At 49.8% G+C, this 13842-nt stretch overlaps 6 protein-coding genes across 6 annotated transcripts; 1 reads left to right on the forward strand and 5 right to left on the reverse strand.

The window, feature by feature from the left end:
- Positions 1-573: 573 nt before the first annotated feature.
- Positions 574-974, forward strand: N7498_006015 (ABC transporter integral membrane type 1; the record flags this gene model as incomplete). The annotated part of the gene is given in 2 exon segments (XM_058453077.1): positions 574-891; positions 903-974. The coding sequence occupies 2 exon segments, from the start codon at positions 574-576 to the stop codon at positions 972-974; spliced, it is 390 nt and encodes a 129-aa protein (XP_058307268.1).
- A 1014-nt stretch (positions 975-1988) lies between these two features.
- N7498_006016 (uncharacterized protein) lies at positions 1989-2476 on the reverse strand (the record flags this gene model as incomplete). Its single annotated transcript, XM_058453078.1, has 4 exons — positions 1989-2058; positions 2127-2197; positions 2296-2367; positions 2468-2476. The coding sequence occupies 4 exons, from the start codon at positions 2474-2476 to the stop codon at positions 1989-1991; spliced, it is 222 nt and encodes a 73-aa protein (XP_058307269.1).
- Positions 2477-4715: 2239 nt separating this feature from the next.
- tcsB (putative sensor histidine kinase/response regulator TcsB/Sln1) lies at positions 4716-8394 on the reverse strand (the record flags this gene model as incomplete). Its single annotated transcript, XM_058453079.1, has 7 exons — positions 8246-8394; positions 8149-8183; positions 7526-8095; positions 5229-7457; positions 5052-5175; positions 4861-5000; positions 4716-4803 (listed from the first exon to the last, which is right to left on the reverse strand). Exons 1-7 carry the CDS (start codon positions 8327-8329, stop codon positions 4716-4718), a joined length of 3270 nt encoding a protein of 1089 aa, XP_058307270.1. The 5' UTR covers positions 8330-8394.
- A 722-nt stretch (positions 8395-9116) lies between these two features.
- N7498_006018 (uncharacterized protein) lies at positions 9117-9532 on the reverse strand (the record flags this gene model as incomplete). The annotated part of the gene is made up of 2 exons (XM_058453080.1): positions 9117-9260; positions 9284-9532. The coding sequence occupies 2 exons, from the start codon at positions 9530-9532 to the stop codon at positions 9117-9119; spliced, it is 393 nt and encodes a 130-aa protein (XP_058307271.1).
- Positions 9533-9636: 104 nt separating this feature from the next.
- On the reverse strand, positions 9637-10105 carry N7498_006019 (uncharacterized protein; the record flags this gene model as incomplete). Its single annotated transcript, XM_058453081.1, has 3 exons — positions 9637-9798; positions 9819-9974; positions 10046-10105. 3 exons carry the CDS (start codon positions 10103-10105, stop codon positions 9637-9639), a joined length of 378 nt encoding a protein of 125 aa, XP_058307272.1.
- Positions 10106-10538: 433 nt separating this feature from the next.
- On the reverse strand, positions 10539-12250 carry N7498_006020 (sugar porter family MFS transporter; the record flags this gene model as incomplete). The annotated part of the gene is made up of 2 exons (XM_058453082.1): positions 10539-11201; positions 11261-12250. 2 exons carry the CDS (start codon positions 12248-12250, stop codon positions 10539-10541), a joined length of 1653 nt encoding a protein of 550 aa, XP_058307273.1.
- Between the last annotated feature and the right edge of the window lie 1592 nt (positions 12251-13842).

Genomic DNA, 13842 nt, shown 5'->3' on the forward strand with positions numbered 1-13842 from the left:
ATAACGGGCTTCGGGCGTGCAATGTCCATGAGGCTTTCCAGCAGGAATGGAACCTTGGTAAGCGTCAAGTCCCGAAACGGAACCTTAGATGTACGATTTACTGATACGATGGGATAGTTGCCTCTCACAAACCCCATCAGCTCGCGCTGTGTCTGGTAAAAGCCTTCAAGTGGCGATTACTAGGCGGGGTCTTGCCTCAAATTGGACTCCTGGCCTTGACAGTTTTTCAGCCGATCATCATTGAGCAGCTAGTGGACTATGTCAGCGCGTCTGAGGTAACCCAGGGCAGAGGCGACTGGTTTAGGGTTGATTGGGGCCGTCGTATTGGTATATGGAGGAACTGCGGTAAGCCTGCGGAGGCGCTGCCCCTTTGTACTTTCTTTTACTGACTTAGAGCAGCTTTGTACCACCGTCTATTACCATATTATGTATCGATTGGTGACGATGATCCGGGTCGCACTTATATCCGCCATTTACCATGCTGCGCTAACATTAAGCCAGGCAAGAAGATTGGAATCTGTGGACGGACGGGAAGGTTTGGAATCTGACACATTTGATCTGCTCCTTGCCCTCATGCTGACGATCTTGACCTCCAGTGGGAAAAGATCGTTGATCTTCTCCCTCTGTAGAGGTATGGACATCCACAGCGGACGCATTCTGATCGACGGCATCGACCTCGCGATCGTGCCCCCAGAAGAAATCCAGTCCAGGATTAGCATTATCACCCAAGATCCTCTGCTCCTCAAGGGATCTGTTCGGTCCAATATCGACCTCACTGAATCCCAGACCGATCCTGAACTTCTCTCGGTCTGCCGGTTGGTCGGATTGGAGGAATACATCCAGGCCCACGGTGGTTTGATGCCGAATGGAGCCCCTTGGCCCTATCTTCCGGTCAGAAACAGCTCTTCTGTCTGGCTCGCTCGCTGCTGCACAAGTCTCGGATTCATATTCTGGATGAGGTGACTAGCAAGTGAGTCCTCCTCTTCATGATTCGCTTTCCCTTCAGTCCAAAGGGGATTTTCCATTAACAGTAGCGTGAGCGAGAGGATTATTTCGAAATGGTGAGATTAGCTAAGATTGAAGATAGCCTACTCTCGTCTTGCCTCAGCAGTAAGAGAAGCTATGCAACAGCTTATTCGTATGAGGCGTACACTAGTGTTGGGTAGTTGGGTTTTTATGATGGTGTGGTAAAAGATTTAGAGGGGGAGGAATAGAACTTCCTATAGCAAAACTAAGTCTATCCCATAGGGTACGTGGGATACACTGCATCCTAGTAGGCTAGAGGCATAGGAGTAGGTAAATAAGTGAATCACAAAATGTGGGTAGTCTAACAACTCCCAACTAATTTAATAATCAAAATGAGTGATGGGGCCGTCCTGGGTGGGGATACAGTGGTGGGTGGGGAGATCGCTAGACGGGGTAGTAAGTTATGAGACTATGCAGTTTGATTCTGTGGAAGTTACGGCTGGACTTGAGCCAACGCCAGTGAGATCGAGTACTGAATGAAAGGAAGATCCAAATATCGTCGCTCTTTAGTGAATGAAAGCCATATAATCGTGACAAGAAGTTTCTTAATGAAAGGATCAACAGAGTTTTTGCATAGATGGACGTATATTACTCAGTTCAATCTAAATTGCTGTGGTTACGCCCTCCGTATAGCAAATTCAAGCGTAAACAAGAGAATATCAGATAAGAACGTAGGAAAGAGCTAAATTACTCATTTAAAGCGAAAAGCCAGCACACTATTGTCGTAGATTGCCACGGCTAAGAAAAAAGGCCCCAATGTGACCTGAAATGGGCGATGAACCAGAAAGCCAGGAATATGATCATAGCGTCTAAATGTACCGACGTACTAAATTTTCCAGTTGGCTCTTTAAGGGTTCTTTTCCTCAAATCCAGTCCTCAAGTATGCTCGCAGTCCAGAAACTCCTTAAACCATGCGCTTTCTTTAACTCCGCACCCTTTATCGACCCTATCAATCGTAATAATCACTGGCTAACAGTTGGGAAGCAGTCAGCAAGGCCCTTGTTGTGCTTGTTGGAGGCATGCTCGAGGAGACTATCGCGTCAAAAAGATGTTAGTGAATTGGAGCTGAGCCGAGTTGCCAGTTAGAAGATATTACGCACGCCGGTGCTTTGGTGGTCTGAAGGAACGTCTGCCTGCAGACCTGGCATTGGATATTCATAGCCTTCTCATTCTACATGTGAGACCCTGGAATTAGCGACATGCGATCGGGGGAACACTTGGAGCGTCCGGCCGCTTGGAACGTTGTGGTCGGATTTTGGGTTCACGTACGGATTTGGTCTGAGATTTGGCAGTTTTTCCATCCTTTTGGTTGCGCTCGCGCTTCATCGAGGCTTTCGCTCCCTGTGGAGTATCATCAGTTAACCTGCGTGTCAGCTTGGAGCCCCGGGGTCGGGACGTAAACGAAGAGGCATCGCATCGCCATTGTCAGGGTTGCACTTACGTTACCCATTGTGGAGATATTCCGATGAGTCTGGGTTTTCAATAATGAGGCAGATGCAGGAATGTGATCAAGATACACGTGATAAAGCGAAAGGGAGAGAAAATTAAAAAAAAAAAAAAAAAAAAAAAAAAAAAAGGAGGGGTGGCGATATTACGCAGACAGGCCTGGCCGAGTTGGTGATAGCGTGGAAAAATTTACTCCGCCTTCCAGTAAATTCGCGTCGGCCAGGCTCCTAGGCACATCGCTTATTAGGGCAGCGCCCCACTTTCTTGCTATCTCGTACATCAAGATCATGAAGATGGGCATATCAACTTTTGAGCAATTTCGTTACCTCGGCATCTGCAAACGCAAATTTGAGGTGGATAGCAAGCCCTGGAAGGCAGAGCTTGCGATGCAAAAATATATCTCGATGTCTTGAGAAACGATATTATAAATTTATTCGATAGCGTACATATTGAGATCATAAATTCGTGAATTGAACCTTCGTCTATCTAATTCTGGTTTTCTATACTATCACACAGAGTCTTTAGTGTCCACCCCGCCCATTCGAAGTCACTATAATCAAGATAAACCTGTCCGCTCAGTCGAACCCACCATATTCCTTGAAATGGGAAGATTGGCATGGATGTCTGGCATTTTTTGATCATCGTCTGTTGTATGAACTCTGTGACGGTGGTTTCAGCCCCTTGCTCATCCTTTACTAGGCTCCCATCTCCAACAGTCGGCTTTTGAATGGGCAAAAGAATATTCATCATGTAGTAATCCGACAGGTATTGGCAATGTTGTCCAGGCCCCAAGTCCCTAAAATGTCTGCAACTCTGTTCCCACCGTTGCGGGAAAGTTGAATGCAATATTCGTGGATCTTTTTCTTCCCCACCGCAAACCTCCCGCGCCACTTTACGGCGTGCGGAACGGTCAAGAAAGAGATGTTGTCAGTGGTACCAACGAATTCAAAATTCAAGACAAAATCAGATTTCCTATTGTTGCCAGATTTTTTGTACGGAATTTCCCCGATCGGTTGAGCTTTAAATCCATGGCTTGTGGGCAAAGTGCTTCGCATCATGTCTTGGTTGCGCTCGGGGACGTAGAATACAGCACATCCACGAGCAGTAAACAGCCATTTATGGCAGTTACTGCCAAAAAAGTCCGGATCCAAATTTGACAGGTTGAGCTCAATCTGTCCAATGCCATGAGCACCATCAATTAAGCTTAATACGCCTTCTGAACGACAGATAGCCGTGAGTTGTTCAAAAGGGAGTCTCAGACCTGGGTTCGAAGATATCGTATCGAAGATGGCGATTCGCGGGCGAAACCCCTCGCTCTTAGAAGCCTGAATCCCCTTTTGGAATGCGGAAAGAATCTCATCATTCTCCACTGGATAGGTAAATCCAATCTCTCTAGTGCGGGCCCTTCCTTGGGTCACTTCACAAACGTAGCTCGTGGTCTTCCCACATGCATCATAAATCATGTCGAGCTGAAGGATTTCATCTTTCCCGTCGCTGTTCCATACAAGATTGCGCAGGACTGTATTAACTCCGGTGGTGGCGTTGGGGTCGAAAATAACAGTAGACTGGGGAACACCGAGGAACTCGCTTATGGCAAAACGTGACTCGTCCAGCAGCTGAGTGAAGCGGTATTTTATAAAAGGACACGTGGAATTTTTGTACTCATTACGGAGCTGGTTTGCTTTGATGCGGATTGTGGTGGGCGATGCCCCGAATGATCCTAGAAATAGTGAGTCGCGGAACGACTAAAGGCAGCGACGAATACGTCCATGATTTCCGTGATTCTTACATCGGCCTTGTCCGCTGGCAACTCATTTTTTCTACGCGTCTACGCGTATTCTCTACTCCACGGCTTTGGATGGCAAGGCGCCTCAGATCCTTCGTTATGAAAAGTTCGGTGTTCCATATGCATGCGTGGCTGTCACTGCTGCTCTCAGTCTGCTGGTGTACCTCAATGTCTCCGCAGGTTCGGCCAAAGCTTTCTTCTGGATCAGTAATTTGAGCTCTGTCAGCACACTGATTGTGTGGTCCTCGATCTCGATTACTTATATAAAGTCGGGGATAGTTCCCATTCGGGTTAGTTCCGTCTCCTCAGCACAATCGGTCACCGCCCTCGTAAGGCCATGCATCGATGCCATTCGTCACACCTTTTTGAATAATTAAAGAAGACAAAATTTAGGAATAGTGACGATTGGGGCTCAGATTGAAAAAAATATGGTGATATGTACGCAATCCAAGACACACTATTCGCACGACCCAGTCTCGCCTTCTTCGGGGATAGTCGCAAATTTGTTGAGCACTTGCTTCAAAGCAGGGCGCCGAATTGGTTTGCTAAAGGAAGTTTTCAGTATCGAGAAGAGAAATGTTGTGTATTCTATGAACACAAACCTGATAAACATGTCCATTCCGGAGTCCATGCAGTCCTTGATATTGCTCTCTTCTGCAAAGGCACTTAGCGCGACTATCGGTGCAGAGTACCCCATCTCCCGAATAAGTCGTGTGCTTTGAAGGCCGTCAAGATTTGGCATCTACACGAGTTAGCAACTCCTTTCAAGATCAAATGACATGATTTGAAATACCTGGATATCCATAAAGATGAGATCAAAGACTCGACCCTTCTCCATGTTGGACTTGACCGTGTCGTATGCTTCTTGACCGTCCTTGACCATTGTCACATCGTAGACTTCTTCAAGAGCAAGCATTCTGGGACAAGTTAGTATTCAAAAGAGCAAAAAAGGCGAGTCAGTATATCCTACCGTCGGACCACTTCCTGGTTGACCGTGTTGTCCTCAGCCACCAAGACGCGTATCTTCTTTGGGACGTCATCCGCTGGCTGACCATTGCTTGGAGTGGCGTTTTTTGACGGAGATGATGAAGGTGATGAAGGAATCGTCGGCGTGAAAAATGGCTGACTCAGGCCAACTAGTCGCGGTTGAATATCCGACTTTTCAAAACCAGGTGCAACCGGTTCATTCCTCAACGACCCATGATTCGACGGTGTCTTTGCAGCATGAGAAAGATCCTCCAAGGATAAAACACTCGGGGTTCTCGATCCAGGCGAGCTAGAAATATGGGTACTCGGGGCCACCTCCTTAACGAACCTTAACGGAATCCGCAACGTAAAAATGGAACCTCTGCCCTCTTCGCTGTCCAGGACAATGGCGCCACCCATAATTCGAGACAACTGAGCGCAAATACTCAGACCCAGACCTGTTCCTCCATATTTGCGATTCAATCCCAGGTCTCCCTGTACAAAGGGATCGAAGATACGCCGATGCAAGTGAGCAGGGACACCGGGCCCGTTGTCCTCCACCTCGAAGTAAAATAGCAGTGACGGCATAGCTCCCGTCGCAGGCTGCCTTCCATCTGAGAAGCTCTGCCTGGGCTCTTCATGGGTTGCAATAGAACTCTGCGTGTTGGGCCGGTTAGGTGCCTGGAATCGCGAGGACCGTCTTCCAGTCACAGGGCCTCCGGAGCCAGAATCATCCTCCACGCAACGAATACGAACCTGAACCCTTCCATTCTCCGGGGTAAACTTGAGGCTGTTGCTGACCAAATTGATGAGGACTTGAAGAATCCGGTGCTGGTCTCCCCAGAGCACCATGTTCATGAGATTTACGGCCTCCTGGCAAGAAGCCGAAACTATTCGTTCAACGCCTTCCTCCAAACACGAGGTGGATTTGACAGTTTGAGAACTTTCCGCGGATACACAGGTAACGCTGAACTCGATGTTTTTCTCATGGACCTGGTTTTGAAAGATGATCGCCAGCTGGGATCGGATATCCGAAATTTTGAACTCTTTTTCCTCGAGCTGAATGGCTTGTTCGATTTGGTTCTTGCTGAACGTCAACAGGTCATTGAGAAGATGAAGAAGGAGATCGCCTGATTGGTAGACGACTTGGAGCGATTTCTTGATGCGGGAAAGGTCGTCCTCGCCCATGCATACCGCACACATGCCGAGAATGCCATTCAATGGCGTCTTGAGCTCATGTGAGATGTTAGCAATGAACAAGGTCTTGCTTTCATTGGCAGTTTCAGCGGCCAATTTTGCTTTCTCAAGCTCCCGCGTTCGCTCCGCGACTCGTTCCTCCAATCGTGTATATTGGATCGTCAGCTCGTCCGACATTTCATTGAAGGTTTTTGTAAGCTCTGTCAGTTCATCCGTCACGCAGTGATTTTGCTCCTTAACCCTTCCCGGGATCTGGAACCGACGAGGACTTCGGTTCCGCATGTTGGCTGAGCTGTTGAGTCTTTCAAGTGGGGCCCGGAAACGCTTCGCCCACATGGCAGGTCGGCCCTTTTCATTGACTTGCTCCTCCATCGTCTCCAAGGTGCCTCCGACATCGTCGGTAGTATGAGAATCCCGTCTCTCAGACTGGGGAAACTGAAAAGAGAGCCCTGTTGTCACGGACTTCTGGGCCGCCGCTCGTAGTCTCCGAATCGGAGCAACAGCCCAATGCGTCAATATAGGCACCATGAAAATTATCAGTCCTGCTGTTCCAAACACACAGGCAAGAATAATTTTCCGGAGGCGAGCTACTGGACTGAACGCCTCCGCATGAGTCTCTTCCACGATAAGAATCCATTCAACCAGAGAGCTCTGAAGGCGAATCGCGCCCACGGCAACACTATATCCCTTTTCATTCCAGGTAGAAAGCTTACTAATGGAATGGTTCTCGGTTTCATAGGGTTCGAGCATCAGCTTCAGCGCCATTGGATACTGCGAAAGCTCCCACGAAGTGTCAGTCGAGACGCCACGATGCCGACTGGTTTGTCCTGGCAGGGGTGTGGGCTCAAACACATAATGAACCCGTGCATCGGCAAGAGCTGCGGCATCAGGTGGATATGTAGCTGTCGCAGGCTGGGACTTTGCTGCGAATGTGTTCTCAGGTCGAGAAGGCCCGATCAGGAGAACCTGTCCCGTGTTCCCCAGACCATCCCTAGAGCTAACAACGCTTTGAAAAGCTGCTGCACTGGCGACAATGCTATGAGGTCATTAGTATAATTTTCAAGAGAACCTTAATGTGCTGCCCTCAGAAGGACTCCCACTCACGTCATGAACCCAAGTAGATCCGTCTCCGACATGTTGTTGACAATGGGCAGCGTCAAGGAAATGAGCGAGAATGAATCGTTGATTCTCAAGGGACCGAGAAGCAAGGCGGATTTCAGTCCCAGCGGATAGTCAGGAAAGGCATGCACGGTGGTTGAGCTGTTGCCGCCGGGTGAGTTCGTGTATGTGAGATTGGGATACAGCTCCGGGGGGTACCCCAAGCTATCCGATCCCAATTTTACCTGACTTCCATTGGCATAGGTATAAGGAAGTGTAATATCTGGCACCGTTTCACTGGTCACACTGAGTAGCCTCTCATTATCCACCTGCCCACTCCTTGAGTAGAGAACTGCCTGGTAAAGACTAAGGTACCCTCGGGTTCCCAGTGCCGACTGTACGTCGGTTATGGACGTCACCCAATTGCTCGTGGAGGTGTTTCCAGCATAATACTGGAGAAGGGCTGCCTGGACTAAGATTCGCGTGGATATGGTCTTGCTGGTCACTTCGAGGAGGTCTAAACTAGAGGCGATCTGGCTGGCTTTGATGGTCGCGACAAGCTCGAGGCTCTGGGTTCTACGTGATTGTCAGCATGCGCAGTCCTACTCCGTCAGAAAAGTGACGCTTACCCGACATTCACGACGAATTCGTAGGTCGTGGTCCACTGGTTCTTTGGTTAGTATGCCAATCCTGCCTTTCCTCTTGTTTCAAGACCGGGATTCTCACCGTTGCAATAGCAAGGACGACAATCCCGACAACGGTAGTCAACAGGACTAGCAGCCCAAGCTGCACGGCGATAGGAATGCGCATCCGACCGCGATGATGGCGTCAAAACTCATGGAGAGGGAAAATGGTGAAGTCGAACCCAGCTGTCTCGTCGAAGTCGTTTAAAGCAGGGGCGAAAAGGAGGTCGGCATGAGAGAGGATTTTCTCATCACCAGGAAGCATGCGGCAACACCCGTGATTAAACGGGCACAAAAATGGAACCGTCCTTGTTTTCACACCATGTGCCCGGGGGCAAAAGTCCAGCTTGGCAAGGGTTCGGGGCTGGAGCACGATTCTAGACTGAACTAGACCAAACGGGATGACGGGAGCACAGGTCCAGAATCAGGTCTTGGACCGCGCTGGGTTTTGCGGGTGAAATTTGCCGACCCCTTGGACCCCCGAATAACCTCCTGATAGGTCCACTGCCTTCCACTTGGACCTTTCCAAGGTTGATTTGAGACTGTCTTATGCATCAGAAACGGCGGGGGATAGGATTATTGCGGACTATTTGATGCTCTAGTGTCGACAAGATTTGGGATTCGTTTTCGTTGATCCTGGTAACTCTCGTACCAGCACTTCGACTATTATTTGGGGTTGTGGGTTCTCTAACTGCTGCGAACTAACCCTTGCCCCAAGGTGCTATGGGCGGGCTCCGCGGGCGGTATCTGCTACTTACGTGCACACTTTTCCCGAGTAGCAAGCACTGTGTCAAAGAACAACTCAGCGCTGAGTATACCTGCAAATTGTGATGAAGACTAAGACTCCTCCAAACTTCCATTTCAAACCGCAAAGTCTTTTCTACGATAACATCGATTGGTACTACTATATCGAACTAAAGGTTAGACTGGACTTCTTCGCGATCCACCATATAACTCCGCTTCCTATTATTCTCTAACCCCAATTCACGCAACACGCGTCGGAGCATCTTCCCACTAGCACTCTTTGGAGTCTCTTGAAGCAAGTCGAGCTCCGTGACCTAGATATGCGGCACCCCCGCACAAACCCCGTGATTTGATGGACTAATGAGAAAGTTGTCAGTAGGATACCGGGCTTCAACACAACATGGGCTTTGGTATGCTGACCAGTGTAGTCATTTGGGATGGTGTCTACGGTTATATCTTCCACCGTCGGGCATCTAAGTAGCAGATCCTCGAGCTCAGCTGGTGCGACCGCAGTCCCTTTGACCTTTATCATTTCCTTGATCCCATCGGTGATAGTGATAAACCCCTCTATATCCCATGTCACCATTGTATAGCCAGCCTTCAGTGTTGAATGTTTAAGACGTTACCTTCTCATTATGTAGATATCCAATAATCACCCGTGAGCCCCGAGCCGTGATCCCACCATGGTCATTATAACGAAACCCCCTTTCCCGTTCGGGATTCACTCTTTGACTCCTGTATCTGCAAAATAATGGTGACGCAGTATGGGTACTCGTAGGTGAACTTCTCTAAATGGTGCGCTGTTATGCAACTGCAACACTCGGTCATTCCATAACAATGCTTGAACCCGAGCTGTAAAGCTTTGCTGAAACACTTGAATGACCTCTGAGGACAGCGGGGCTGCGCCAGACGAAGAACTGCGCAGATACGAGAGGTTCTATCGCTTTACTATCGAATCTCTGAAGATACGTATCAAAATAGACGGCACCAAGAGTGACTCCGAAATTTGACACTCCTTGCCCAATTAGCTATGGGCATCTTCGCATTCTTCGCAAGGCTTTTCCTATAATCTTTGAGTGACATTGATGAAAGTGCATACCAGATTTTGATTGACACCCGGAACCTGCATGGGTGCTTTCTTGTTCATCCCGCTGATCATCGCTCAGAGATACCCAGCGGAACCTGCCTCGAATAACTAGACATTTGCCAATGAACACGTAAACTTGATTCATTCGTGCGTCAGAAAAAAAAGGCTGCCGCATACTGTCTTGCCTTTAAAGCGACTACACTACTGGCTCAGACAGGTAGGCGCACAGGTCCGACCGCAGTTAATGAAAATATTGTAATAGTTGCAGCGAAGAAGTGATGGTCTAAAGTTCTATTCAATGCAAATACGTGCAATATATGCTAAGTGTACATCCAGGGGTTTGAACGCCAGACAATGTAGTGTGGGACTCCAGGTCCAAAATCGGTTTTCATGCATCATGACCAACGTGGCTCAAAAACAAAAATAATAAGAAATAAAATAAAAAAGTGAACACTGTTCATGAAGAAAGAAGTAATAAATGCCGAAAGGCGTCTTCCATTGACGCTTAGGCGTTCTCGGCATGGTACATCTCCTGCTCCTTCCGCCCGTAGGGGCTCTCATCGGCCAACCACTCCTGGCGGTTAGGGATCTTGTAGGAGCTGCTCTTCCAGGGAGCAACCTTGTTGACATACATGTAGTCAAGCTCCTCTAGAGTACGACCCTTACCCTCGATAACGAAGAAGTAGACGACGAGAGCACCGACGAAGAGGCAGCCAGCGAAGACGTAGCCATAGGCGAAGTCGATATCACTGGTGATGAAGGTGGTGAAGAAACTGATGAGGAAGTTCCAGGCCCAGTTGGAGGCAGTGGCCAGAGCCATACCCTTGGCACGATACTTAGAGGGGAACAGCTCGGCGGCAATGGCCCAGATCATAGGACCCCAGGTCATGGCATAGGCGGCAATGAAGAAGCAGGCAACGACAATCATGCCCTTACCGGCACCGGGTGTGTTCTGAGGGTTCTCGATGTCCAACATGAAGTGACCCAAAGAGGCGAATATCATGAACATGACGAACATCCAGATTGCACCGAAGATAAGAGACTTGCGGCGACCGAAGTTCTCAACAACGTACAGACCACCGAAAGTGGTGCTGAAGTTGACAGCACCGAGAATGACCTGAGTAATGAAGCTGTCCGAAATGCCAGCGCCCTGGAAGATGGTGGTACCCTGAGAGGTATTAGCAATGGTGTTCTCGATAATTAGAGAGCATGGGATTCGACGCTTACATAGTAAAAGAAGTAATTGGCGCCAGTGAGCTGCTGCAGACTCTGCAGAACCATACCCAACACGATGCGGTAGAACATGCGAGGGGCGGTGATGAACTCGTGCCACTTCTGGCCCTCCGACTCGGCCTCGAACTGTTCACGGATCTCGTTCATTTCCTCAATGATGCGGACGTGGTTCTCGGGGATACCATACAGCTTGGCCAGGGTACGGCGGGCGCTGTCGACCTTTCCGTGTCGAAACTCAAAGCGAGGGCTCTCGGGGAAGAAGACCATGCCGCCACCAAGAACGATGGCAAAAAGGAAGGTCAGGCCGAGGGTGATCCGCCACTGGGCAGTGCCCTCGAGGTTGTGGGTGCCCAAGTTAATGCAGTAGGCCAGGAAGATACCAAGGGTGACGAACAGTTGGTAGCAGCTGATCATGGCACCACGGATGTGACGGGGAGCACTCTCACCCTGGTACATAGGGACCAGCAGAGAGCAACCACCGACACCCAGACCAGTGACCCAACGGCCGACAACCATCTGCCACCAGTGTCCGGCGGGAGAGGAAATCTGGACGACGAGGCCAACTATGAGAATGACACACCAGACACTGATCGACCACTTGCGGCCCAGATAGTCTGCCACGGGGGCGCCCACCAGCGCGCCAATCAAAGTACCGATGGAGAGAAGACCGACAATAAGACCGGCGCGGGTGTCACTGAAGGCCCACTCCCCCTTGGCGTTGAGCTGACCGTATCGCTCCAAGTAATTGCTCATCTCTTGGAAACCTGAAATCTGACCGGTATCATAACCGAAGAGCAGACCACCCATCGAGACAAAGAGGGCCATGGTGAGGGACCGCAGGGTGATCCGGGGAATGGGAGTGTCGACGCCAGCCGGCATCATGGGTTTCTGGATGGGGCTGTTCTGGAAGGAAGTATCGGTACTGGGCTGCTGAGCCGGAGCTGAGACAGACTCCCCATGATGGGAGGTTGATTCGAGGCCCATATTGAGGGATGGGTTTTAAGTGAAACTTCTCTTTCTCTTGTCACAAGACCTTGGTATGTTATAAAATCAAGGTTTTGGTAAAAGGTAACCTCTTGTTGTCAAGTAAAGAATGTCAGGTGGGAAAGGGAAATGCCCGTGGGGAAAAAAAGGAAAAGAAATGCCAGAATCCGGAGACAACAGAGCCTTTTTGTAATCCCCCAGGAACAGGGGAAACAAGGCTCCAACCATTTGCCTGGGGCGAGTGGAGAGGCGATGTGGAGAGACGACACGCGAGTATGTACATACATGACAATGCCCAATGCCGAAAACCGTGCGACCGAGTCAAACCAGCAAACCAGACCGGCCGAAGCCGACTTGCACGGCTCCCGAGTGAATCCACCGAGGGCAGGGGGATAAGCCAGCCAGGGCTAGTTCCAGTGAATGATCGGCTACGGTTCGCCAGTCAGACGGATGGCCGAGTTCCCGGCACGTAAATGCTGGGATTTCGGGTTGACTGGTGGCAAAACTCGGCGGCGGCTGCACAGCCAAGCCGTGCCGAGAGACGTTCTTGGCTCGGGATCCCACTTTGGTCGTTGATCTCGTTACCAGAGTTCCCTTTCAAGGGTTCTTCGATATACCCGCCTGCATAACTGCATAGGAAGTGACATGTTGACGTACGCAGCAACTTACGTTCGGCTACATGTTTCGGGATATCTGGAGAAGTCGGTGGGCCGTATGTTTCAAAAACGAAGCCGGGTTTTCGGACCCCAGGCCCTCCACATTGTTCTCCCACGAGTCATACCTGATACTTATCCCGGTGAAGATGCCCCGAGAAGTAGCCATCTCCAGACAAGGAAGGCCGCAAAAATCCCGAGGGGAAATGTGGAGTCCGTGGAGGGACTTCCACACGTGTTTCCAGGGACTCCTCCGCTCCTTACATCATTGCACAGGTGTCCCCATCGTTTCCCGTGTGCCCCGTTTCGCTCTCGGTCACATCCCGACTGTAATTTCCCTTGTCAGGCTTTAAAACCTAAATCCTTTTAATCCGCACAGTCGACCTGGTATTTCACGCCCCGTCGGTGGCGCCGCCACACCCGCTTCTTGGTTCCTGATACGTCATTGAAGAATCTGCGCAGGGTAATAATGAATTTCTTCATGACCCATACAATCAACCCACTCCGCGTGACATGTTTGGTAGAAGACAGTAAATGTAATTGAACTAGAAGACCTAATGAAAAAGGCTCTGAGCAGAATCTTAGAAAAGGAGAACGCCAAAATCTCTGCGGGCTTTGTGGACGAATAACGATCGCACAAACCCGAGGCGGCTCCCCAGGAATGCTGACACATTGCAGAGTACTTCTTATCCAATGAGTTTTCAGTTTTTGCGTCGATTCCACTCGTGTACCCGATTACGTCGTTTCGGGCTCCCGAGTTGTTCGGCTCTTTTGTGTTGTAGCGATGTCCTCGGCTGGTGGCGGACCGTTTATTGGCAGATTCGGCCGGGCCTCCCGTGGATGGAACCATCGGTCTGGCCAAAGATCGGCTTCTCATCGGGTTCCTTCGCTAACAGGATCCAGGCCGGAAAATGTAACGGAGGGCTTCGGCCGGTTCCA

Source organism: Penicillium cinerascens (assembly GCF_028974065.1).
Source record: "Penicillium cinerascens strain IBT 15544 chromosome Unknown contig_6_segment0_segment0, whole genome shotgun sequence".
Classification (NCBI taxonomy): Eukaryota; Fungi; Ascomycota; class Eurotiomycetes; order Eurotiales; family Aspergillaceae; genus Penicillium; species Penicillium cinerascens.